At 39.5% G+C, this 26636-nt stretch overlaps 1 protein-coding gene across 2 annotated transcripts in view; it reads right to left on the bottom strand.

Annotated features, from left to right (window-relative positions):
* Window positions 1-26636, bottom strand: part of dyrk1b (dual-specificity tyrosine-(Y)-phosphorylation regulated kinase 1B) — a 74744-nt gene that overhangs the window by 3016 nt on the left and 45092 nt on the right. For both annotated transcript variants that reach the window (XM_041942378.1, XM_041942377.1), the window contains exons 2-12: window positions 16126-16286; window positions 12095-12214; window positions 10699-10887; window positions 9839-9986; window positions 8662-8811; window positions 6915-7051; window positions 6339-6485; window positions 5658-5798; window positions 5236-5356; window positions 2603-2785; window positions 1376-1479 (exon numbers count right to left, since the gene is read on the bottom strand). In XM_041942378.1, coding sequence (XP_041798312.1) covers window positions 1376-1479; window positions 2603-2785; window positions 5236-5356; window positions 5658-5798; window positions 6339-6485; window positions 6915-7051; window positions 8662-8811; window positions 9839-9986; window positions 10699-10887; window positions 12095-12214; window positions 16126-16194 — 1509 coding nt within the window. In that variant the 5' untranslated portion in view covers window positions 16195-16286. The remainder of the gene's footprint in view (window positions 1-1375; window positions 1480-2602; window positions 2786-5235; window positions 5357-5657; window positions 5799-6338; window positions 6486-6914; window positions 7052-8661; window positions 8812-9838; window positions 9987-10698; window positions 10888-12094; window positions 12215-16125; window positions 16287-26636) is intronic.

The following is a 26636-nucleotide window of genomic DNA, read 5'->3' as shown; positions in this document are numbered from 1 at the left end:
CCATCTCCTTGCACTGTTTCCCCTGCTGCTTCACTGATATCTACTCTCTCTCTCACTCCTCTCACAATCTGGTGAATTAAGAGTTTATTTCAACCAAATCAGAGTTAGTTGTGACGGTTTTAACAGTGAAAAAATGAACCATGAAGGTGTTTGGTATGTTTTATGTTGTTTTTGTCATGTTTGAATGAAGTGTGTTGGTTGCTTTGGCAAGAGCAATATATAAAAGCTGCTTCTCATTAAACAAAATGGATATTACTCTAAAAAAGTTATCTGCAGAGTGGTCCAGGAGGAGGATACTGACATGGCTGGAGTTGGCAGTGAGGAGCAAGTCATTTGTGATTTTGATAAGGGTGGCCGCTGTGGTGAGGTTTGAATCCAGATTGAAGGGAATCACAGAGCTCATGGTTGGAATGTGCTGATGGAGTTTGGCAACATCTCTTTCCAGGATGTTACTGGCAAAAGGAAGGTTGTAGGCAGTTGGAGAGGTCATCCAGTTTCAGACCTGGATTTTTAACGATAGGGGTGACTTCAGTTAATTAAAAGCTGGAGATTACCTCCAGATTGTACTTTCCATTTGCCACAGCTTTAATTTCACTTCAAATACTTGAAAGTAGAGATCCGAGAAGTGGCTGGAGCTTGAGGTTCAGCTGTGAGAGGTACTAGGTAATGTCCACCATGCAGACCAAATCACATCACTTGCTATCACTGAGTTTCTACGTCAGGTTTTCCCTTCATCTCTATGAACTATTCGAAACAAATGGACACTTGGGAACAATTTTACTTAATCTGGTGCAAGCAGCTCTACAACAAGGTGCATTGTCACAAATTCTCCTTCTAAATCTGGTTTCAGTTTCTTAGTTACTAGCTCACTCACCACAGCAGTTGCCTGCATAACACTGTCTCTGTCAGAATGCTGATAAGTATATCATCCATCTTAATATGTTTCAAGCTGTTAATAGTGCTCCAGTTTGGCCTTTTTCATCACTGTGAGTGCATGCCCACAAACTTACTTAGACACGCTAGGTTGCCTTTTACTTCAACAAAGAATATAACTTTGTCCATTTCCCATGTCTTGATGTGATGTGTGATGTGTTCAGGGACCATTTGGGAAAGAACATTTTAGTCAACTATTTTTTGCTGTTTTCTTTAACGCTGAAAAAAAGTATTGCTTTTTTATATTTTAATTTGAATTGTCTCATAGGCCGGATCAAATGGTCTCACGGGCCATATATGGCCTTGAGGCCAGTGGTTTCCCACCCCTGCAATACAGGATATGACTCAAAGCCATCATACCAGTATGTATGTGTGTGTGTGTGTGTGTGTGTGTGTGTGTGTGTGTGTGTAAAGCTTATCAGTGTTGCAGTGTTGTGTGTACCTGAGGGCTGGTCATCTCATAGTCTGAATGTGTAACAGCAGAGTTGTAGTAGCGGTTACTGTAGCGGTAGTTTCGGTTGTCATTGGAAGAACCACTGGAGCCACCTGGAAATAAAACAGACCAAACCTCACACTACTGTTGGTTGCATTGACATATTTTGTGCAAAATTTTAAATTAATTTTGTCTTACTTGATTTGTCTTCGTTTTGCACTCATCATCAATCATTAAATGTAAAGAAGTCTGAGTGCCAGCTGGAGCAAGTATGAATCACTCCTGCTTTTTTAAGGATTTCTCTTGGTTGTCACACCTGAAGTTTGGTTCTCTTAGTTTGGACCAAATTAAATAAATAATAAAACATTGCTTACTTCTGGACTATTTTTGTTCACACTGACTTATTACAAAAAGACCATGAGGTATAATAATGGACACATATGGCATGGACTGACAAATAACTCAATTCATTGGACAGTCTGGGTGTGATCCTGCAGGGTTACAGGATGTGCATCCACCAGAGATAAACGAATTAAAGTGTTTTTCATTTGCTGACAGCAAGTCATGCGGCACTTCACTACAGTTCTTGTGTATCCACTAGTGTCAAGCCATCAAGTAATAGTTGGATATGAGCTCAGAATTAGTACAACTATGCTATCATCTATGCACCACAAACACACCATAACAAATTGCACCAGGGTACAGTCCTTTTCAGGAGTGGACCAGCTGTTTGAGGTCTTCTGCAGCAGAAAGGCATCAGATTGTCATCCTTCAGGTAAAAAGAAATCCTATCATCCCTGTTTGGCTTAACCCGACTACATTCTGTTTTCAGTACTATTTCCAATACTGGATTGGATGAGCTCCCAATAGCCATGGTAAACAGGCAGCAACTGGGCTTCTGAGGCAGGAAGTTTAGTATTATCTTAACATCTCAGCTGTTTCACTGGACAACATGCCTATTATTGACATTTGAAGGGGAGACATTTTTCCTTTATTTCCCTCTTCCACTGTAGCAGCCAGAATCATTTTCTTGCACATCTATCAGGTATATTAATAATTTAAAAATCCAGGACAACTGATTATTTTTGAGCATTATTCATTTTCATGGAGCTGGACGCTGGTTTGAGGAGAAAAGAAAGAGTTGGCAATAAATTGCAAAGAGGGCAGAGTCAGAGTGTTTGTGTGTTTGTGTGTGTGTGTGTGTGTGTGGAGTAGGCTGTGTGGTGTGTGTTTTACCAGAGCTAGAAACAGAGCTAGTAGTGGAGGTTGAATGGGAGTGGTCCATGGCAGGAGAGGTGGATGTAGATGAACTGGTGTTGGTTCCTTCATCTGTCGTCTTCTTGAAGAAATTGTGCTGCAGGGCGTAGAATGGTGTAATACGGCTTTTAGGGTCATAGTCCAGCATACGCAGGATCAGGTCTGGAAGAGAAAAGCGTACTTTCTTGTAGTAGCCACAGGGAATAGGCAGCCAGCTTACCATGAGGCAGAAGTGGCAGAGAGTCCAAGGGCACCCTCCTGGCTTTAGATATTTTGTAGTTCTGCCTCACTTCAAGCAAATGGTTTAGCATTAATTACATGTTAGCGTATGTAACATGTACATTGCACAATGCATTTGACCAGATTTACTTTATGCTACATTAACAGTTGTTCTGTTTTGGCTCTTTACTGGATTAAGAGGTCAGTCATTGCTGACACTTTCGCTACATACTTTGACCTAGAAACTTCCTTTAAACTTTGAAACGCTCAGTTTCTTAAGATGTGTGCTTCTGTGTAACATATTATAAACCATCTTGTTCACCGGTCTTGCAGACACACACAACTTAAGGGCTAATAGTTATTCTTTCTGGACAGTGATAGCCTAAATGAGGTGTAGCCTCCCACATGCTTTTTCTAACACTATGCAGCTCACACCGGTGTGTGATGTGTCAATGAGACTCCTTTAGAAAGTTTGTATGTTGTACATTACAATCGATTCATCATTTTCTTTTCTGTATTGGCCAAGAGGATGACCTCATACACTGCAATCCAGAAAGGTGGAATCCCAGGCTTCTCAGGATGCCTGGAACACACGGGTGTCCTCAGTCAGATGATCCAGGAAGACAAAACCAGAAAAGGCAACCTGACTGTTGTCTGGCTGGATTTGGCCAATGCCGATGGATCAATCCCTCACACCCTCATCCATGCAGCATTGGACCACTACCACATCTCTCAGCATACTAAGGGAATGATCACTGGCTACTTCGGTGGAATCCAGCTACGATTCAAGCAGCCCCTTTCACAACTCAGTGGCAAAACCTAGAAAAGGGTATAGTAACTGGCTGTACAATCTCCCCCATCCTCTTCATCATGGTAATGAACTTCCTGATAACAGCTGCAGAAAAGGGAGCCCAGTGTCCAAAAATGGGGGCAGGCATCTGACAACTCCCAATAAGAGGTTACATGAATGACCTTACCGTGATGACCACAACCCATGTGTAGGGGAGGTGGGTGTTAATGGTTTTGGACCACATGGCAACATGGGCCAGAATGAAGTTTAAGCCAAAAAAAAAATCCAGAATATGGTGATCAGGAATGGTAAACTGACCAACAGATTCAAGCTACATGTGCAAGAGGAAGTGATTCCATCAATACAGGAGAACCCAATCAAGTGCCTCGGGAAGTGGTTTGATGACTCACTTACTGACAAGAACAACATTACCGTGCAGAAAAGCAGATGTAGGCATGGTTGAGAAGGATCAAAAAATCGGGGCTCCCGGGAAAGTTTAAAGCATGGCTCTATCAACATGATCTGTTGCCAAGACTATTGTGGCTGCTGACTGTGTATGAAGTCCCAATGACGTGCACAGAAGGAATGAAATGAAAGTGTTTGGGAATCCCTCCCAGTTTCATGGCTGGAGCTAGTTTCTCAAGGAGCCTAGACCAGATGGGACCTCCCCATGAGGAATATCACGTACGCAGACCTATGGAGACTGAAGCCATTCCGCATTTCTCTCCTGCTGAGATCAGTATACGACACAATCCCAACCACAGCAAACTTGCACACGTGGGGCATGAGAAAGAACCCATATTGCAGGCTCTTTGGGGAGAGGGGTGCCATGGTTAGGCTATGGCAAGCTTGGCTGTTCCTGGTTGAGGTCGGATGTAGAGTATTCCCTGCCCAGTCAGTGTGGAGAATGCTCACAGCCATTGGATTGACAGGGAGAGAGAAAGGCAGCAGCTCACAGGATGGGGGAGGCAGCAGAAAGAGCCTCTTGCTGGTTATGGAGAAGGAGAGAGGAGTTAACTTGGAAACCAGGAGGAGGAGATGGGCAGTGATTTGGCCACCACTGCTGAACCACCACCGGGAGGGTGTTGTGGTTAAGGGTTGAAACACCCAATGAACGGTGGGCTCCACCTGATGACATCAACTCCTCCTGGCCAAGGCTACACTCACTTAAGGTGAATGTAAGAGAAGCATCTTTAGATGTATGTGATCTACCATGCAATACATTAAAGTACAGGTAATTCCACCCTAATGTTGATTAGTGAATATCGAGTGTTTTTAAGAGAATAACTGAATGCAAAGGGTTGACATCATTTTATAATAATCATTATCTATTTTGTACCCACTTAAAATGGTGGACACAGGTGTTGGATTTTCTAGAATGCAACCTACTAACAGCAAGTTCTTCTCAATGCTTGTAATGTTCATGTAGGTAAGAAGTTATTTAGGGGACTATTCATTGTCATCTATTTGGATTTTATCACCACCATATTTATTATGTTTATATTAATGTCAATACATCTTGGAAAATAGAACAGAAATCAATTATTGTTGGTGAACAAATACAGTGACTATCGCTGCAGATCAATACAAAGTGTTGGTTTACCTTTAAACTTCAGGTAGTCACAGGGGGCGTGTCCTGGCTCTCCTGCCCTCCGCCCCCCCGGGCCGCCAGTCTCAACACCCAAAATCTCATGAAGACGCCGTGTAGCTGGGGGCTTATACTCCTGGAAAATACACCAACACACAGACACAAAAGAAAAATATGAATTCAGGATCTTCCAATAATTCCCATTAATATATTATAAACAAGCATTGAGAGACTTACTGCTCTAATACATAAATTTGGACTTGGAAGTGTTACTGTTCTTATGTTTGACATAGTCTTTTACAAACTTTTCACAAAAAAATCAACAAAAACATCTTTTCAATTAGGTACTTGGGAGCTCTGCACCATGACACCAAGTCAAAAGACACAGGTCTAAAGGTGAAGTTGACTTTTTAATGACAAATGGATATGACATATACCTTCTTGATGTCCTTGTTCTTCTTCACTGTCCAGAGACCATCTGACAGCTTGTCAAAGTACTTCCTAGCTTTAGGAGCTGCATCCAGCATGTGGCTGGGTGGGACCCCCAGAACTTCAACAATCTTATTCATCTGGTCAACCTATGCAAACGCACGTATGTGCGCGCGCACACACACACACACACACACACACACACACACACACAGAGAATGAGTCTTTGTATCATGTACATGTGGATCACGGCTGCAAACACATATACCCACTGACTATGTTGTACAATAGTTTTCAGCATACTGACTTTGAGACTGGGGGAGACACACAGAATCCTGGTGTGTGCTCATACATATGTACAAATGCTCTCACTATTTAAACAAGTCTTATCTGAACCTGAACCTGTGAATGAACAGAGGCAAGAGGCAAGCGATTTCAACAAGAAAGACATATTGTTTTTTTTTTAACTACCAATTCCAAATATTCAATAACAAGCTGAGTTTTTAAATGTAGATTAAAAGTATATTGTAGCTCATGTCTGAGCTAATCTGTTGATCCGGCTCTTGGATTCCTGAACAATTACATTACACAGCAAACTACAGCCTAAAAACACGATGAATCAAATGTGAGTGTTCAGATAGGATAATACTGAATCATTGCCCAGTCTTACTGTGGTGTGGCACTTTTACCTCATTGGAGCCACTGAAAAGAGGCTCTCCTGTGTGCATCTCCACCAGGATGCATCCCAGAGACCACATGTCGATGGCCAGGTCATACGGCATTCCCAACAGAACCTCAGGAGAACGATAAAACCTGCTCTGGATGTACTGATAGATCTGAGAGGAGGACAAGATGGAAGTGGTAAGTTTAGAGACTCAACACTAACACCGGAAGAAGTTCTGTGAAGATGGGAAGAGTTCATCATTACACCTTGAAGCTTTACTTTGTATCTATACAAACCTTTTCACCTATGCTAGAGAGCAAATGTTGCATCATTAACAACTCTACAGCAAACTTCATTTGCAAGTTGAATTAACTTAAATGACACTAATGCCAGCGTGGAGCCTGCCGATCCAGAAGCTGTCCACTGTGAGGAACCATGTCTCCTTATAGAACAGCAGTGCAACCAGTGAAAAAGTCTGTTACTGCCATTCAGGAAACTAAACCTTCATGCAAAAGCTTAACGGACTTCAATTTGTTTTTACAGAGTTGCATTGACTTCTTTTTTGTGTGTGTGTTTAAACATGTGTGTGGATACTGCTCACCCTCTGCCCGAGCTGGCAGGAGGAACCAAAGTCAACTATCTTGATGGCAGATCTCTTGGGGTTACACAGCAGGATGTTCTCTGGTTTCAGGTCGCAATGGATGATTGACAGCTCTGGAGTGGCCAGGAATAATAATGCTACGGACAAAAAAGACATCATTCTAATTTTAATTGTTAACTTCTACCCTGATTACAATTGGTGTGGGACTTTGACTGTAAAAATTCTATCAACCGGTCCTTTATGTACATTTTCAATTTGCGCATGAAACTACCTCAGTGGAAAACTCAACATATCGCAAAAAAGCTTTTATGCGTGGAAAAGTTGGTGTATTGACAAAAGCATAACGCAACAAAGTGCAACATAAACAGACTTGTGCATTAATAATGACATACACGAAGCATGTGACTTCAAGATCCACTGAAGCCTCCGCCTCACTGAAGAAATGAAAAATAGCAGCAGACAAAACATCAGATCTGTGTGGAGCGATGAGGAGACTGTAATGTTCCTTAAATGAATGCTTGAAGAAATTTCAAGCCACATTTCCATTGTGTTTTCTACATTGCCTTTCACCATTTGAGGTTTGACTGGCACTTTAATTATGTCTTCTTGTTGCACTCTCTTCTTCTGCAGTGATTGCAATTATTGGGTAAACTGATATTCAATAATTGCATAACGATACTGGATGGAAGCAAGCATTCACTCTAAAATTCTTTTTCTGATTTTCTCCTAAATAGGTAAATATCTTGAAATGAAAATGGGCGTTTGGGTGTGACAATTTATTGTTTTATGTCATTGTAGCATTTCACAGTAGGCGGCAACTGAGACAGCATCTGGGATGCCTCATGACTTCGCAACAAAGGGACAAGCGTACATTTGGTGTTTAGCAAAAATGTGACCCACTTCTAGGTCTAAATGTCTCATTTTTCAAAATGACTTCTTTATTGGGTAAATCCAATTTCTAAGGACACAATATTACAAAGGTGAAAGGACAAAAAAATTCAAACAGCTGCTGATTCATAAATTAACATTGACATATTTGCCCACTTCGAACAACTTAAAAATTCAAACTTCTTCAGCACATTTGTTGTCCTAAAAATTAGACAGAGTAAAAGAAAAATACAAAGACATTTTCCTACATATCCAAGAAATATCCCCTTTTGAAACATACCTATATATTCATTATAAATAAAATGTGACTGTTATTGAGGGTGTCTTAGCATATTGCAGTCTAGCACTAATATGAGACTCAGCTGTTTTTTATAATCTGTTATTAAATTTGTTTTTAGCAAGAAAACACAACTAGTGTTACTAATGTTCGGTCAACACAATAGTGCTGATTATAAATTGCTAATTACAGGTTCCAACGTGTTTGTGCCCAGCACAGAATTTTCTGTTTCAGCTGCTTACTTCCCAGTAACGTCTGGCTGCAAGAAAATGGAATGGACAAGATGGGATTGAGGCTGACCCACCAACAGGAAATCAGAGATGGCTGTACCCAAGTCTTACAAAGAGAAGTTGGTCCCTTGCACCTCCTTCCCGATGACATCGCACAGTTTGTGAAAGATAGCAACTATAATCAGGGACAGTTGGTCAGGGACCAAAGTGTAGTCTGTAATGTTTCTCGGCCAAGTCACAGCAAGAATTTATGACCCTATAATTGCCAAATCTAGCACAGTGACCAGCTGAACACGTACAAACAAAAATATTGTGCAGTCTGAATCTGACATTAGTGTTTCCATGCACAGACCTGTACAGAGCTGCTGTGCAAATTTCCTGGTGAGGTTGAGGGAGACTCCTCTGAAGTTGGTGTTCCTCAGCAGATCGTACAGGTTGTAGCTCAACAACTCAAACACCAAACAGAGATGGTTCCTAAACATAAAGTGACGCTTCAGGTGGACTGCACACAAATTGACAGACAGACACACACAGAGAGACAGACGGGAGACAAGGAGGAAGGTTAAGATATACACTGAAAAGAATCAGGTCAGGCAAGGGTAAATTTTTGTAAAATAAAATCTTCAAAAATTGCACACTTTTCAAGTCCTGCCTTTTAGGTGCAAGGCCATTTGACAATACAATACTGGAAGATTTGGTACCATTAATACTCCAGATACCTCTATACAAGGTACAAGCTCAATTTATTTAGCATTCTACAACACAGGGTTGTACAATGATTTGTTGCTGTAGTCCCTTAAATGGGGGACCGAAATGGCCAAAATCAAAAGTAAATACAAAAATAAATGACTCAATAAAAAAATAAAAAATGCCCTGCCCTGCCCTGCTCCCCACCAGCATTCCCCGCTGGGTCTAGTTTCACCAATATCAGTCAATAAACCTAATTTTCCAACCTAATTCTTGTCTGATTTGTGGTCTGAAAAACGTAAATTCAGAGCCCCATATCACTATTTACCAAGCTACTGTAGCTGTCATTATTTTACAGAACCTGCATGAGTGCAGAGTAGTATGGAGTGGAACAGACACTTGCTAGTAAGAATAGCAAGCAAGCTTTTTCTTAACTGAGGACCCATAGTGAGCATGGCCACTGGTGTGTAAGCAGGGCATGTACAGTTGATCTATGCATTCTGATGTTAATCAACCAATAGGTGAAAAGTTGATCCGATGATAAATTCAAACAGGAATATACATTCATGTCACATTTATGTCATATTTAATTTCATGTCTACATTTGCTAATCATAAAACACAAATTGTGTAAATGGATGAATAAATAATAATAATCATAATATGTTTGATTTTCTCTAAACTGAATACATGCAAACAATTGCATTCTTACTGACAGCCATCTGATAAATTACCCATGTTCATAAAGGTCCATAAAGATTAACCAAAAACATGTAGTGGAGTGCCTGTGTGTGTGTGTGTGTGTGTGTGTGTGTGTGTGTGTGTGCGCACTGTTCATTTTACCGATGTAATATTTCATCTCAGTGTCATGCTTGTTCATAAGCTCCAGCAGGCGTAGTTCAATCTGTGCCTGATTTAGAAATGCCTTTTTGTTCTTGATGATCTTAATGGCAACCCATTCCTGCTCATGGTGGTCATAGGCCTTCACCACCTGCAGACAGACATCAACAGACTTTGTCATTGCATGTCATAATATAAACATATACTTTTTACATATATTTTTTTGTTTTCTTCATTAGACAGGGTATGACTTGGATCCTAATGCCCCAGGCTGTCAGAATGGTTGTTATATAATACAGCTTCTGCTTTGATTAAGATGATGTAAACGCATAAAAATAATGAAATCCACTAAATATATTCCGAAACCCAGAAAAATGCTTCCAGAAAGAAATGTAACTCCCTCTAAAACCACAAATTGACCCTTATTACTTTGTCCCTTATTAACTTTGAACACACCACTGTACTTACTAGACAGACATTAGATTGCTAGCCCCCCCATCTCACTCACAAAGCAAATTGTATATCCCAAAATACTGAATAAGTCCTTTAAAAGGCACACAGAAATGTAATGATAAGACTCCTAACTTGTTACAGACTGTAGGCCACTTGAAATATTAAACAAATGAATTGAAATTTGTTGCAATTTTTTTCAAACATGCTTCATTTTGTCTCTTGATCAATTCAGATATGAGAACATTCTTTTGAAGAAGAAATCTTTGACACAGTTGGTTCTTTGTACTCCAGAGGTAAAGACAGCTAAAACTGTTTATAAGGAACCATGATAGTCTGTGAGGAATATTTTGGAAACTAGCAATAAATGTGGATTCAGTTTTTAATATTGAAGTTTCCTTTCTTGACCTCACCTGTCCGAAGGAGCCCTTTCCAATCAGTGAGTCTATCTCGTAGCGGTCCAGCCACTTTTCTCCATTTTTGACAATGTAGTCATAGTTGTCGTCATCATAGCCATCATTGTAGACTTTTCTCTCCTTCTTGGTGCTACTGTCCTCTGGAGGGACCTGTTGGGCCCGCCGCTTCTTCTTAGTATAGTACACCTGTGGATGAAAACACAGCCCAGGTTCCAAATCCTCTCTATACCAGTCACAATCATTATTTCATTATTAAGTACTAGACCAGGTCAGTCCGTCCCAGCTGTTCTGCAAGTTTTTTAATTTAGATGGAAATTACATTAAAAATATGTCACAACTTAATCCTTAAGCTCCCTCAACTGAGCTTTAAGTCATTCTCAGATTTGGCGGGAAGTGAACACACCTGACCACTACAGCTTTTAGTCTCAGGTGTAAGCCACTGTTTGGTTATGTTCACATCAGTCATGCAAAGGTACATTACACATAAATGTCTCAGAGGTCGCCCCATGCAAACCTCTACTGCTCAGGGTCAGCCAACACCTGCTTTCTCTACTTAGAAAACTTAGACACTGAATCACAGAAGATCAGTGCTTATCATTCAGTTTACATTTGCACTATTACATTCTCAATGTTTCATTGTTTAGATTGCACAGTTTTTTACTTAGTTTGTACAGTTTTTATTTAGATTGTACAGTTTTTATTTATCTCTTTTTTTAATATATGTCCTGTCACAAAAGGGTTGAAGAGTAAAGCAATTTCGATTCTCTGTTTGTCCTGTACATACTGCAGAATTGACAATAAAGCTGACTTTGACTTTGACTTTGACTTTGATTTTCCTAATTATCTCTGACTTTGTTGAACCTCTGGTTGTTTGATGTTTTTTGGATTGAATGTCAAATATATCAAATATAACAATTACACATTTTCAATTCGATGTAATGTTAAAATCTTCACTTTACAACAATATAGAAAACAAACAATACAAACAGAAAGTTGTTGTACTACTAGGTCATGTATTTATTGTAGCAGAGATGTCATTCTCTTTTAAAATCGCTTCAATAGAACAACTCTGACAAGTGTCACCTGGTATTATTATTTCAGTTCATGTTGCTCTGATTTCAAAATTATTAAGAAGGCGGAATGTTTATGTGGGTGGCAACTTTACTGTCCAAAGTAAGGGAAACATCATGAAGTAAACCCTGTTACAGAGTGAATTTTCCACTGACAGCTATGTATTCCTAACAAAGCTTTATTCCAGGTCAGGTTTGATCTCAGAATCTTCAAACATCACCCATGGTGCAGAAAACAGGCAAATACATTTAAAGCCTGAAAAGTAATTAAAACTAGAAAAGTCAAAAAAACACAAAGGTATAGGCTGTCTCATGTGACATACCTCATTGATGTGCTTGTAAGTTTTGATGAGGTCAACAGAGAGTTTCCTTAGAGGGGCGCTGGCAGGGTCTCTGAAACTAGGGGGAATCCTCCGCTGGAGTATGGTCATATCAGACAGCACCTACAGAGAACAGCAACACTTCATATACATGTCTGGAGTTTGAACTAGCACATGAGAATATATAAATAAGAAGGTGAAGTATGATTGTAGGAGACAAAACCTCCCACACCACTGCCTTCCTACAGACATTCAGGTCTTAAATAGGGCAGGGACAATAAATAAATCAAAACTTAAATATTTCAGGATTTCAGGATTAATATGATCTCAAAAAGCACTTGAAAACATACCACATGCATGATTTCCTACACTGTTGGCAAGGAGGACATGGGCACCTGGGGATTCAAACCCTAGAGTTATGGATGTCAGAGAAGGTGACTAACTGACAGTCTCAGCAGTCTCTTGAATGGCTTGAACTCCCAGTATACAGCAAAGGGTCCCACACAGTATTGAAAATTATAGATGAATGGCTGAAAGACTAAATACATAATTATTATCAATTTAAGATAAAACTAATTAACTAACAATGCTAGCTAGCTCAGTAATGAAAGCAGTGTGTGGATAACTGAAGTGTATGTGATGCATGCAAAAAAAAACACCCAACCATCTAGCTGGTTGGAAGAGAAGAGAAAGAGGTTGGCAGGAAGGGACGCCTTCTCCAACACTGCCGACTGGCTCCTGAGCCAGGATGCCAAACCAACGTCACAAAATGACAGGAAATCACAAAATGACAAAAAAAAAAAAAAAAAAAATCACAAGAATTTAGAAAAGGGATACAATTTTGAAAAAAGAAGCATTTATGTATTTATGGTACATTTCTGATAGAAATGTGTATTTCAGTCCTGTGAAGCTGTATACCAATTTTGGTGTTGATACAGTCAAAATCAAAAAACTTTGATTTCTATCACTGTTTTTCAAAAGATTCAAAATAGTTGAATGTCCATCATAGTGTACTTTTTTGGTCCAAGACGCTTTTTTGTAGAACACATTGAGCTGGGCTTGTGTGTCCAGTTTCAAGTCAATCAGATATATAATGTGAGGGGTGTGGCCTTTCCAAAATGGCATTTTTGAACCTTAATTACAGTGTCACCATGTAGCCAATTGAGCTCATATTTCGCCTGCACAAACCCTTCAAGTTGTTGGGCTGACTTTCATGATTCTAGCTCATTCCAGCTCATGGAAATAAATAATAATATTTATAGTAAACCGACACAATCACACAATAAGGTTTTTCCCCTTGGGAGGGTGAACATGCTTTTGCTTTGATGCCCCTTAATGGCCAATTCCTCACACATTTTACATAGTGGTCGACCTTCCCTGAGTGCACTGACTCATGAAATGTCACGCTAGTAAACCATTGGCAACCTTGTTGATGTCAAGCTGAAAGGTTATTGGCTATAGTTTGCTATGATTTTCAGAGAAAGACTAAAAGCTGTCAGTGGCTGTTTGGGCAATGTCTAAGAATGAGATGATAGTTCACTAAACCCCTACTTCAAACAGCAACTATTCAATCATACCTTAGCAACCATATATAGACATGGCAGGGGTGCAAGCGACTCTAGTGAGAAAACCAGCAAGCAATTGGTTGCCACCACCACCTCCATGTTTTCAGTGTTAACATAGCCATGCCGCCAAGGTCAGCGGGAGCAGTAGCAGCATGGAGAGGGAGGGTGGCTGCTGCTCTTGAGAATGTGCACAGCTCTTAACTACTGCATTTAGAGCTTCTGACGGGTCAACTTTTTGGTGGCACGAGGCAATGCACGAGCAACTATTGTAATTTCTTGCATTTTTTCTTCTTATTTTTCATATTCCGCCAGAATTTCGGCGCGTAACTAGTCCCACAACTTTGAGAAAACCCTCGCAAACTATATATCAAAACGTGCGGCTCGATCGGGAATGGTGTGCTATGTACTTATGACAGGATTCGTTAATAATTCGCAGTTATTCGCAAAAAACTGCAAAAAATTTCCCATAAGAAATGAATGGGAAATTTCCTCAAATTTCAGCCTTTTTCAAGTTTCCGCTGCTTCGCCATACTTTCTCCTAGAGACTTCATTCAAACTTTAAAATGTAGATAATTTTGTCAGCTCAAAATGAACCTCGGCTCACTTTTTGATATCTCTTATGGTTTTCGAGCTATGAACATCTGAAGACCATAAAGTTTCTCAAAAAATGCTCAGAATTTCTGCCCCTAGAATGGGTGATGTCATCAGCTAGAGTGCGAGAGGCAGTGAGAAATCGCCTGAAATTTTTTTTTTAATTGCCATAAACTCCAAACGGTGAATAGGAGACACATAATTTTTGGATCCTTTTGTAGACAAACGTCTCTTCTAGCCTCTGATTTCAATTTTAAAGGGTCAGCCCCCACCAAATTTAAATAAAGAGGGATTTTGCACCAGCTGCCCTGCTCTGCTGCTCCGTGTAAGCCAATACTGCCCTGCATGTTTTAGATGTTTCCGCGCTGCAACACACCTGATTCAAATGCTCAGCTTGTTACTGGGCTCTGCTGAGGCCTGATAACGAGCCATTCATTTGAATCAGGTGTGCTGGAGCAGGGATACATCTAAAACATGCAGGGCAGTGGTACTCCAGGACCAGGCTCGAGAAACAGTGGTATAGATAACACCAACAGCCCCCTCGTGCCACTGTCAAAATTTCGGTGGCGCCGGAATTGTCTAGTTCAGCTTGCCACCACAGATCTTTGTGTGAGCATGGCAACAGCTGAGATGATCTCCCAGTTCCCTGACTAACAGACCTCTTTACCAGCTGACAGCAGACAAGATCAATAAGGAAAAAACGTACTGGTGTAACGTCAGTTTCAGAGTATGATTATCAGGTTTGGGACAATTCATGATATTAGATAGCAAAACTTGCAACATCAATTTTGTCATGCTACTAACCTAACCTCTATTTTAAACTACAACTTTCATTATTTCGCTGCTAGATGAGATTATACAGAGTAGATAATGGATAGTGGCAGCCTGGTTTGTACCACCACTACCATATAAGGCTGATAGACACTTGCTGAAGAGTACTAGTGTACTCAACCATGTAATATAGTGCTAAATACCTACAAATAAATGAAACAACTTACCAAACAACCAGTAAAGAAATGAAAAAGAAAGTTTCCACAGAAGTTTACCCTCTCTCTATTTCAAACCGTTCATTTGCCATTTGTAAAAGTAGTATACTATGGTTAATATAGGTATCCGCTTGTCTCCACAGTGAACAGCATTTTGCCATTGCTGTCGTAATCACTCTTTTTTATTTTCTTGTATTTGTCATCTCTTAGATAAGCTGCCGGAACTCTGACCCAAGCAATTCTGCTCTGATTTCCAGCTTAGGGAAATATTAGCTGAGTTCATAGATACTTAACTGCCAAGAGGGACTGAATAAGGTTAAACTGTTATAGGGTGCCGTTTGTATAATGTATGCACTTTTCCACCGCATGTTTGAGTATGCCATGTATACAAGGATGCTTACTTTTCAAAGACAATCGAAAGGAAAAAGGAAGAAACTCCAAGTATTGTTCAATTGTACATAAGACATTTCTTGACATTACTGCAAATGTACAGTTTATTGTGAATAGGTCTCAGACATGCTCACATTTAAGGGATAATACAGCTATGTGTAAACGACAGAATGGCTACAGAGGTATCATGTGGGGAACTGTGACAAACTGTAATTGGTCAGCTTGTGTGCTTTTGTTTTCCCCAAAAAGTTTCTGAGATTGTTAAATTGTTGATTGTGAACATAACTTCAAGAATGCTGAGTAAGGGCTCAGTAATTTGCTCCTTGTAGTAAGACTAGAATCTATATCAAAAAATGAATGAAAGAATGCAACACATCTCTCTGGTGTTGCAGAGAGCAGGTGAAACATATCAGTTCCTGTGACAAAGGCATGTATGGCAGATCCTGTAACACTGTGTGTGTGTGTGTGTGTGTGTGTGTGAGTGGGAGTGTGCGTGTTTCACCTGCTGCTGCTCGGCCATGGAGTGGATGGAGCTGAAGGAGGGGTGTGTATGTGTGTGCTGGCTGGTCATGGCTGGCTCAGCGAGGGAGAAGCCCTGGGCAGTGGAGGAGGAGGAGGAGGAGGAGGAGGAGGAGGTGGGCGGACATCCTGAGCTGCTTACACCTGGGGAGAGAGAGAGATGATTAAAGAGAGAGACCCCTACATTCAAGTCTGTTTCTTTGCCTTTATCTTTGATACAACATGGCTACTGCTGTTTTGTTGCTGCACCGCAACTGATCAGAATCCATATGTCCATCACACCACAGTCATAAATTAAACTTTCCAAATTGGTCATACATACTGTCCTATGCATTGTACATATCCAAGTTTGGAAGTTATTCGTTACCAAGTACCAAAATGCCCCAAACATTTTAAACACATCACTGTCAGATTTGTGCAATTTCTGATGAAAATGTCGCAAATTATTACTTTTACCTCCAGATATGCCTCAAGAACTGTTGAAAAAGTAAGTAAGAGCCCAACTGATACTGGGTTTTTGAGGCTTATAACAATATGAATAGTTGTGAGTGGAAGAGCCATTTCAGTGGAGTGGACATGTCATTTACACACGTAGAAACATCATCACCATCAGCAACCAGGTGCCCTTGATCGATTGGCAAAAGGGGTCACTACAGTGAGTATAAAACATCTGTTGATCATACATCCAATCTAATCTTTTCAAATATCAACATGTAAGACAATATGGTATGTGATATGTTTTACAGTGTAAAACGGTGCTCTGTGGTGTACAAACTTTGTCACATGGAGGCAGTGCTTCTAAATGACCACAGACATATCTTTGACATTTCCTATTACTTATCAGCCAATTTATTGACCTACATACCATGTTTGTACAAGTAATAATCTATTTCCACATTTTCAGCAGGGAATTATACAAGGCTGACCATCTCACCAATGCACATAGAGCATGAATAACTGTAGAGCGATCTCTCAACATCTCTTTTAGGCAACTTTCCCTTTAATTGCAGTTCAAAAAAGAACATTCAGGTTTGCTACTATATAACCAGGCTGCATGATTTGGTCAAAATAAGAACCACATGAATCACATGAAAATGATTTCCACTCTAGGAGACATCATGATTTTTTATGAAAAAATATGAATTGCTATCTGTGTTGTTTTCATCCAAGCATATACACAATATGTCTATGTAGACAGATGTAGATATAATCATTAGCTACTGGGACACTAGGACACTTTCTTAAAAAAAAAAAAACAGACAGCTTGTACGCAACGGCATGAAACAGCAAATTCAAGTATAATCTATTAGACATATATATATATATATATATAAGTCCACTCTCTACTTGATTACACTTTTGGAAAAAAAATTCAGTATTTCAGTGTTTTTTAAAAATCGTACAATACACAGCTCACCTGTAGCCAGCTATAGACTCTGCCCCCCCAAAATGAAGGCCCTGTTCGGTTATGAAGGAAGACTAGTTTCAGAATGTTAGATTTGTGACCATTTTTTTCACCTCCAGGCTGAAACAGGGAAGAACCTGCTTCAGTCCTGTGTGATCTGCAAGGTGTGACACAGACCTATCAACCCTCCTGTTTTTCCCATTTTATTTGCATTTTATCTGTCTGTTTTTAACCTTTCTTAATAAATAAATAATTAAATGAAAAAAAATTCACAGGAGGCAAAGGGTCTATTTGATGTGCTTGACATTCCCTTCCAGTAAAGCAGGTGGCAGTGAGTAGAACATTTGCTGTAACATCCATTGATGAGGAATCATTCACTCAAATAGCACCCATGAAGAAAAAACTGAGGAAGTATTTCACCGAAGGGAAAGAGGATTACCTACAGTATCCTTAATGAAGAACATCAGTCAAGGTCCTGCTTTTTGTTAAATATGGCACGAGAATTTTAGTGTGTCACACAGAGGGAAAAGGGACAAATCTGCCCAGCAAAAACATGCCCAAAGGTGCAGAAACATGCTCAACCAATGACTGAATTTATATTATCTCTGTCATCCATTTTCATAATGAACCTGTCCTACCAATTGTCTCACATGCCCGCAGCCTCTCTTCAAATCAGTGAATCATACTTCGTAAGTGACGGTTAGATATCCTTCACACATAAGTGCTGAACCAGGTATCTGATTCTGACCACCTGGCAGTAGTTGCTTAATGTAGGAACTAGCGAAACCTAATCCTTGTTGCTCTGATATTTTAAAGAAAGTGGTTGCTTAGCCGTAATTTTAGGATTCACTGTGTGTACCCTTGTCTACATGTATGAGGTCTATTGACCATGGTAAGGGTGGTGGCTACAACTACATTTGTCCAATAACCAGAATTTTTCTAAGCAGACACTTACAAAATTCTTACAAAATCTTATAAATTTTATGTGATTTATATTAGCCTATATCAGTATGAACAGTCTACTATAAAACATAGGAAAGCCAACATGACAACTAGATACTTAACTAGAAAATACTCTCAGACCTTCGGGCAGTCAGTGCTCAACACAAATGCACAGTCCAACTACCCATGAATGAGTCTTTATCTCAACAGCAAACTTCTCTTTGAGATCCCATGAAGCAACCAAAAATACTGAGAGAATCAATACAACAGCTGGCCAACGAAAATAAACCCAAGTAATGCCACTTGAGTCTAATAAATAAGCATAGTGGTTCTCTAACAAATCCAGAGTTACCTCAAGGTTAACTCTCATAGTCTGGCCAGTGTGCCGTGGTTGGTTCCAGGGAAAGGCCAGCATGGGTTTGGCAAGCTAATCAATGATCACTCTTCGGTTGGACTGGGCCTCTTCCACTTGTTACAACAACAAGGCCTTGAGTAGTGACTGCCTAACAAATCAAAGCCTCAATCACTCATTTTGAAGTGTTGAATAGAGGCATATCTTCAGAAAATCTCGGTAGTAAGTCCTAGCCTCTGTAGTCTTTTTACGACACCGGCTGTGGATATTTGTCTGCTTGGGCGATAGAGATTTTCTATTTACTTTTTCCCGACATTTTTGTTGCATTTAAGCTAGTTGTAGAAATTTGCAATGTCACTTTTGCTTGCAAAGTAACATGGGTACTTTTGACTCTCATCATCTTTCCATCACTGGGTTTCTGTGACTCCTTGATTTTTAACTCTGTTTAAGGAGTCATATATCTGGTAATTAAACAGTTTGACATGATGTTTGACATGACTTTTAAACTGCAACTGGTACTACAAATTTACTTTGGCCTTTGGTCAACCTGTGTTTTGCTACTGGAGGAAAATGAAAAACTGCAGAGATCCCAAATCTGCACTAAATTGGTGAATCAGTGATTCACAACAAGTAATCCAATTTCTGATTTCACTTCAGCATGCTCTATCAGCTATTATATGAGCCAACACTGAGCCCAGCAAACCAAGCAAGCCAACCAAGCTGATGTCACATGTACATTCCAAAAGCTTCAGCTGGCAGTCAGCACAATAATATGCATCTGTCAGTCTCATCCTGTAGATGCCAAACCAAATATACATACACAGCATTTCTTCTTCTATGAGAAGTGGGGAAAAAATCCACGGACAGTCAGTGCAAGTTTTTGGAATCAATCAATGTGCAGTATCAGTTGCTCTTTGATCTTTCAATGTAAACAAATGCTGATAGACCTCTGATGACACATGTACACCAGGGAGTTCTTGTTCTCATCATGCCTTTGGGCAAATGAATAATGCTAAACTACAGCTGGATTGACTCTTTGTTATACTGGTCAAATTGTGTTTCAGCTATTGCATCTTAAGCACCTACTGCAGCCACATAAAGCTGCACTGAATGCCATGTTTTTACACTCAGCACAAATGAAGCTTTGAATGTCTATTGTCACATTTTATGACATCATCAAAAAATCCTTTAAAAAAAATCTTAATCTGAAAGTGACCAACCTGTTAATACACTGTGCCAAGTGGTGGAGCAAACTGTTTTTTGACTGCAGTGAAAATGTTGTCTTTGAAAGGATAAATGGCAAAATTGGACTGACACAAAACATTTCATTAAATAAAAATATGAATTTTGTAAATGACAACTGTCATCTTTTTCAGTACATTTTGTCTTTTGGACTGCACAAAGCTCTGGAGTTCTTTAAAATCGGACCACATGAGTCCAGTACCAGTACACAGCCTTTATCTGTGGGGTCACTGACAAACTCTGCAGAAAAGTTTTCAAAGCCAATCTTGTCCTGATCAAGCAAGTAATTGGACAAATCAAAAGACCAAACAGAGGCAAGATGTGGAATATACTCTGATTCTTCCTACCTCTTACATGCAAATCTATATGAAAGAGAACCTCAAAAGGTGCACATGCAAATGAATCACTGCTGACATCTATATCACTCAAACTTAAATGAATGCAATGCTCTAGTTTTAGTCAAGAATAAGGCAGCAATAACAAAAGAAGGCAATGGCATAATGTGAGAAATGAGAAATACTGTTTGGCTGTTGAAAGTGAGAAAACATCACAATGAATTTTCTTACCCACCAAGAGTGATGGTGTTTGTATAAATATAAATGCAAGGCGATCAGCAACAAGAACCCATGTTGTGAAAAAAAATTGGGCCAATTTATGTAAAATAAGTAGCAAATGTCACAAAACTCCTAAACAATTCCATAGCATTTTTGTTAGTATAATATTACAGCAATTCTTCTCATAGTCCTTGGCGGCAATATATATATATATATATATATATATATATATATATATATATATATATATATATATATATTTGTTTTTCTTTTACATAGTCATTTGTATAAATGTACAGATATATGGTAAGTTTTTATTTTTTATTTAGCATTTCTCTATTTATGTTGCTATTTTTTTTCAACTGCCATTACCTGCTTCTGTAATACCCAAATTTCCCCAGATGGGGATTAATAAAGTCTATCTTATCTTATCTTAACTTATCTTATCTTAAAGGCAGAAATGTCACTACAGTATAAAATACATTATCTATATATGCACATCTAAAGCTTTTCTAAAGCATCGGGAAATAAAGTTTGATATAAGTAGGAGAAGGGCACATTAGAAAACAGAGAAGCTTCTTAACTCAATTAGATGAAAGTAAAAACAGAAAGTATGAACTTAAGTCCAAACCACAGAAATTTATTTACAAGCTACTAACATTCTGAGAGCTGGACACAGACAGACAGACAAGGACAACACTACTTCTATACCAGTCAAAGAGTTTTCAGGGTTGCAAAATTAGGTCTTTTTTTCTCTATAACATAATCCAGGGCAGACATTCTCAGTGCACATGTAAGAATAACTTTTGTAATTATAGGTTCCTCAGCACGACTATCTACCATATACAGTATAGACAGTTCTCCTACTCAGTGGCTCCCTGAGATTTTCATTTGATCTATGCTGAATGAAGCTCTTTTTGTGAACTTAAGAAACATTCAGTGGCTTTTAACCTCTGTGTTGAACAGCTTGTGCTTACTTGAGTTCTGTTGTGTGTCGTGTTGGACAGTTATACCAAAATTTTGTTTCTTTTCCAATACTTTTTGTTAAAAACTATATTACAATGGCCCAATGTTCAGTACTTGTTGTAGGTCAAATGTGTCAGTGTAGAGGATGAAATGTTTAATTTGTCTGGACCTCCACTAGGTGGAAGTACTGGCAAGGTAGCCAAATCAAAGGCTTGTACATCTTTGGTCAGGGGGAGAGAGAGAAGCAATGTGTCTTCCTCAACATGTCTATGACTGACAGCAGCATGCCATCTTCAGAAACAATACCCCCTGCCCTGTGCTGGTTAACAAAATGGGCTGCCACAGTTTACAGTGGGCCCACTTTGTCTACAGAGCTGGCACTGATGGTGGGCCCACTGACTTAATGTAGCCTGTATGCAAAAGGTGATATAAAACAGTGTTGTGTAAGGGAGGAAACACTTCAAACCTGGCCAAGCATCTCAGTGACTGACACCAAGACCTCTCCAAGGAGTAGAAAACGCAAGAGGTTAGCGAATAAGCTAGCTGGCTAATCTGCTGGCCGATTGGTGATGAGGGAACAACCTGTATGAGATACGTAGTGTAAATAGCATAACAAGTGTAGTTCCAAAATGACAAATGTATTAAGCTACAGTTATCTAGAGGCCTCATTTTGATGGTCTTAAAAAAGGTTAAATCACTAAATAGCATAGGGATAATTGCTATGTGTCAGTTTTAAGCTGGATCTACAGTTTTCTCTAGTTTTCTACTAACGTGGCTCTATAGTGTCAGACAGAACAGCGAGTAAAATAAGGCACTTATTTTAGTGTGCCTTATTTGTGGAAATGGCCTGTCCGTATAACTGTGGTTTGCCATTTTGGAACTGTTCAAAAAATAATACATGCGCAGGGCAGATTTATAATACATAATATATTCACATTTTACCCAATAAATATAACCATAGATTTGACCTGATATGTATAAAATTAAATAGCGTAATGTATTTTATACAAGCAACAGCATTCTGTATGTCATTGTTGCTCATCTGACCTCTTGTTTAATTACACAGTTCAAGTGATACCAGCCCACCAGCCAGTCAGCCTACCATTCACACCACCCTTCAACTGACTGAAAGATGGGATGACCATCATCATCATTTCTGATTTGTTAGGTGTCAAGTACTGAATCAGTCTTGTTTCAGTTTCAAGTATCGTTTTGCTATCAAGTGTCATGATACCAAGCTTGGTAAAACAAAATTTTGGTATTGTGACAACACTAGTTGACACCAGTACAAGAAAGTAATCCAAGCATTGTCACTGGGAATGTTGTGATGCTCTGGGTCCTGGCGTGCCTACTCTTATGACACTGCTGGAGAGGGAGAATATCTGCCTAGTACTGAAAAATCAGCACCGTCTCTTTAAGAGACTGAGAGGCACGCACAGCACTTCCTCAATCTGGCATCCCCCTTCTTACACTGCCATTGGTTGATGCACCCTCTTTTTCTGTCAGCTGATTCGCTGTTTGTATCTAAGGGCAGGCTGGCCAGCACTCTATAAATAAACCTAGTGCTGTCTCAGCAACCAGCCCACAATACTCATTAGCTACTTCTCTCTCTCCTCTTCCACCTCTCTCCTGCTAAGCAAGTAGCTTCCAATAGCAGGCCTAGCTCACAGCAGCAGCAGTCTGACACACTCTCCCCTAGCAACCCAACCCACCCTACCAGCCACTATCTCCCTCCCCTTTCCTTCATCATCCTTCCTGCTTTCTCAAACCTCTCTACCTCTGAAATTATTTCTATGTATCCGTCTTTCATCCATATTTCCCTCAATCCAATCATTCCTCCTTCCTGACTTTAATCAGATGACTGCTAAGTATGTCTCATTAAAGACATTTTCTCTTTTTCTGCCAACTGTTTCGTCTATTCATTAGTGTTGCATTGATACACAATGATAAAATAATATTTAGGGTAACAGTGAGGTGTCACTCCAGGAAGCACAGCCACACACAGAGAACAGGCAGAAACTAATGCTTCCTGCTCACAACAAGTTGCTAAATGATGAAGTGCAATACTAAGCCAACTGTGTTAGTATCAGAGTAAATCAACTGATGCCAATATTGCTGTGAAAATAGGTGTCTTTACCAACAGTGTGGACACACAAAAGTGTTTAAACTCAACTGTAGTCAATACCACTGAAGATGAGTCAGAGACAAGTCCCAGTCTGAGCAGTCTCAAGATCAAGTCAAGACCAAGTTCGACAAAAGAAAACAGTGCCAAGAGCATTAGTTTGATATTCTCAGTTTGTGTGATATAAACAAATACAGTGTGTAATAATATAAATAATGCAACATTTCAATGTTGGCATCAAATTCAGAATAAGCATTTATTTACAACAATCAATTAAGTTGATGAGGTAAAACATTTAATATATTGTCTTTGTGCTATTTTCTGCTTCATTTGTTTTACACTGTGTCCTAGCTGTTTTGGAGTTGAAGTTGTACTTTATAAGTGGTTTAATAACTATTAACAAATCCTTTAATTTTTCATTTCATTTTTCATTTGTAAACTACCTTTGGCGTCATGCCCCACCCACTACCATGGCTGGTCCAGTTACACTCAGTTTTGAACATGATAACTAACTAATGTAGCAACACAGACCAAAAGGATTCTTTCAAAGAAGTTGTCACGGTGATTCTAATCATTGTATGTGTACGTGTTGAACGTGAAAAATGTCTGTGTTGGAGTTGCAAAGTGAATGCGTGTGTTTGGAAGCATATTGAGGCTGTTACATAAAACTTACTGACCTAGCTAGACAACATACACACTTGGACAAAAACATATCATCTGAAAACATGCCATATGCTGAAAACGTATATTGTTCAGCCCTATTTAAAGTTTACCTGGGACCCAGTCTCATCCCACAGTCAGTCAGTGCTCTTAAATACATGTTAAACCCCCAACAAAGAAAACAAATTATAATAATAATACAAATTAAATAATAACAACAATTTCACTTCCACAGCAAAATAATCACTCTTGCACAGAGACAGTCGAGACCACTAATTCAAGACTATGATTGACAAAGACAAAGAATATCTTTTCAGGGATTGCCGTGAAATTTGGTCCAGACATTCATGTCCCCGTACAAATGAATTGGACTATCTTTGGTGATTGTTTGACTTTTGGTCTAGCAACACCATCAGGTCAAAATCTTTGGCCTTTGACAAATTACCGGCAAAACTAAATTCTCATAAATCACAGTAGTAATAGCAATTATTACCAAGTGTGCCCAAGTACAGGACACACACAGAGCATGCCTCAGTCTGGTTCATCCTGTTATTTTAATTGTTATTATCTTTTATTTCAGTCCATAGTACAGTGAAATATACTTGGGGTGAACTAGAAAACCTGTCATCACATACTTTGTTTAGCAGAGTATGCTGCAACTACAAGAAGCACATCTCAGCAACGTCAACCATACCATAGCTTTCAACACAGGGTAGCTGAGCAGACGGTGGGGTGGAGTCAAGCGGTGTCTTTACTGACAAGTTGCTGACTAATTAGTGAAATGCATGAGTCTGTTATGTGTTGACTTCATGCTATATTGCTACCCAGTTGGTGAGATGCAGTGCATACAGTAAATACACAATATTCTTATATTTTACTTTCCTGTGACAACCATCATGTCACCCATGCTCATCATAATTATTTGCTCTGGTAGCTAGCTGGCTAACCATATAGCTACTTTCACACCTCATCAGAGTGAAGACTAAGCTATTTATCGATAACAAGCAATGTAAACTAGTTTGGCTCTAGTTCAAGTTCTGTTTATATACATATGTTGGTATCGGCGTCAGGCCCCAAAATCCTGTATCGGTCAAGCTCTAAGCTCAAGACATCACTTGTGGATATTGTCCTATTAAATTGCCCAAGGAAGCTGTAGTGTGAGGATTCATGTTCACAATTAAATAACATTACATAATAATATCAGGTAGTATGTACAGTATTTGTTTTTAACATACACATCATATTAAAACATATGTTTAGTAAGGATCTCTTAATGTGATTAGTAAAGAACTGTGACAAAGACATGTAGTGAGCTGGTCATTTTACAGTGTATAAAAAAAGTGCTGTTAGGCACACAAACTAAGTCATGGAGCCACTGTAAACATAAACTTATCTTTTATTACTATTGACTATAACATTATCCTTATCAGACTCCGATATACACTTCAGTTGCCAGTTGATTAGCTATAACTAGCTAAAGCTGATGCAGTCTAATAGAGCAGTCCTCCAATAAATCCGCATGGACTCAACATTTTGGAGACTTCGCCGTGCTCTTGAATTGTATTGCCTTACATGGGGTGCAGTGCTTTCCACACATAAGACTTGTCTGTCTGTCAGATTTTTAGCATTTTTCCTTTTTATCTTTTTACCTGTTGACATGAAGCCATCTGTGATCGAATAGCTAGCGGACAATTCCCCCATTATCGTTAACAGAAGGCCTGTAAGTGCACCACGTTAGTTTTAGTTGTTTTCGATAGGCTGAGAGGGGAGGCTATGTAATTAACAACAAATACATGAGTTGTGTTTTTTGGGCAACTTTATAAAACATACAGAGAAACAGGAAAAAGAGTCGGGGTCGGACAGGCCGGTGTCTGTGCATTGCAAACCAGAGGTGTGGGTAAGAGTGTGTGTCCAATCCTGTTTTGTGACAGTCATGGACAGGATGTCAAGACACAGCTGGAGTGAGGAGAATTTGTGGTTTGGGAAGCTCAGAACAGTGTTTCTGCTTTTTGCAGATGACGTGGTTCTGTTGGCCTCATCAGACCTTCAGCCTGCACAGGGGTAATTCACAGGACAGGACAGGACAGTCAGCACCTTTCACCCCTCATGTATTGACACGCAACAGAGGGTTGGAAAACATTGCTGGGGAGAGGGATGACTAGAATACACTGCTTATTCTGCTGCTACTGCAACCCCTTATAAGTGGGTAAGAAAATGGATGGATGGAGTCAGGTTTTGAAAGAACCACAGG

Source organism: Chelmon rostratus, chromosome 8 (assembly GCF_017976325.1).
Source record: "Chelmon rostratus isolate fCheRos1 chromosome 8, fCheRos1.pri, whole genome shotgun sequence".
NCBI lineage: Eukaryota > Metazoa > Chordata > Actinopteri > Chaetodontiformes > Chaetodontidae > Chelmon > Chelmon rostratus.
This window is presented reverse-complemented; position numbering and strand designations above follow the sequence as displayed.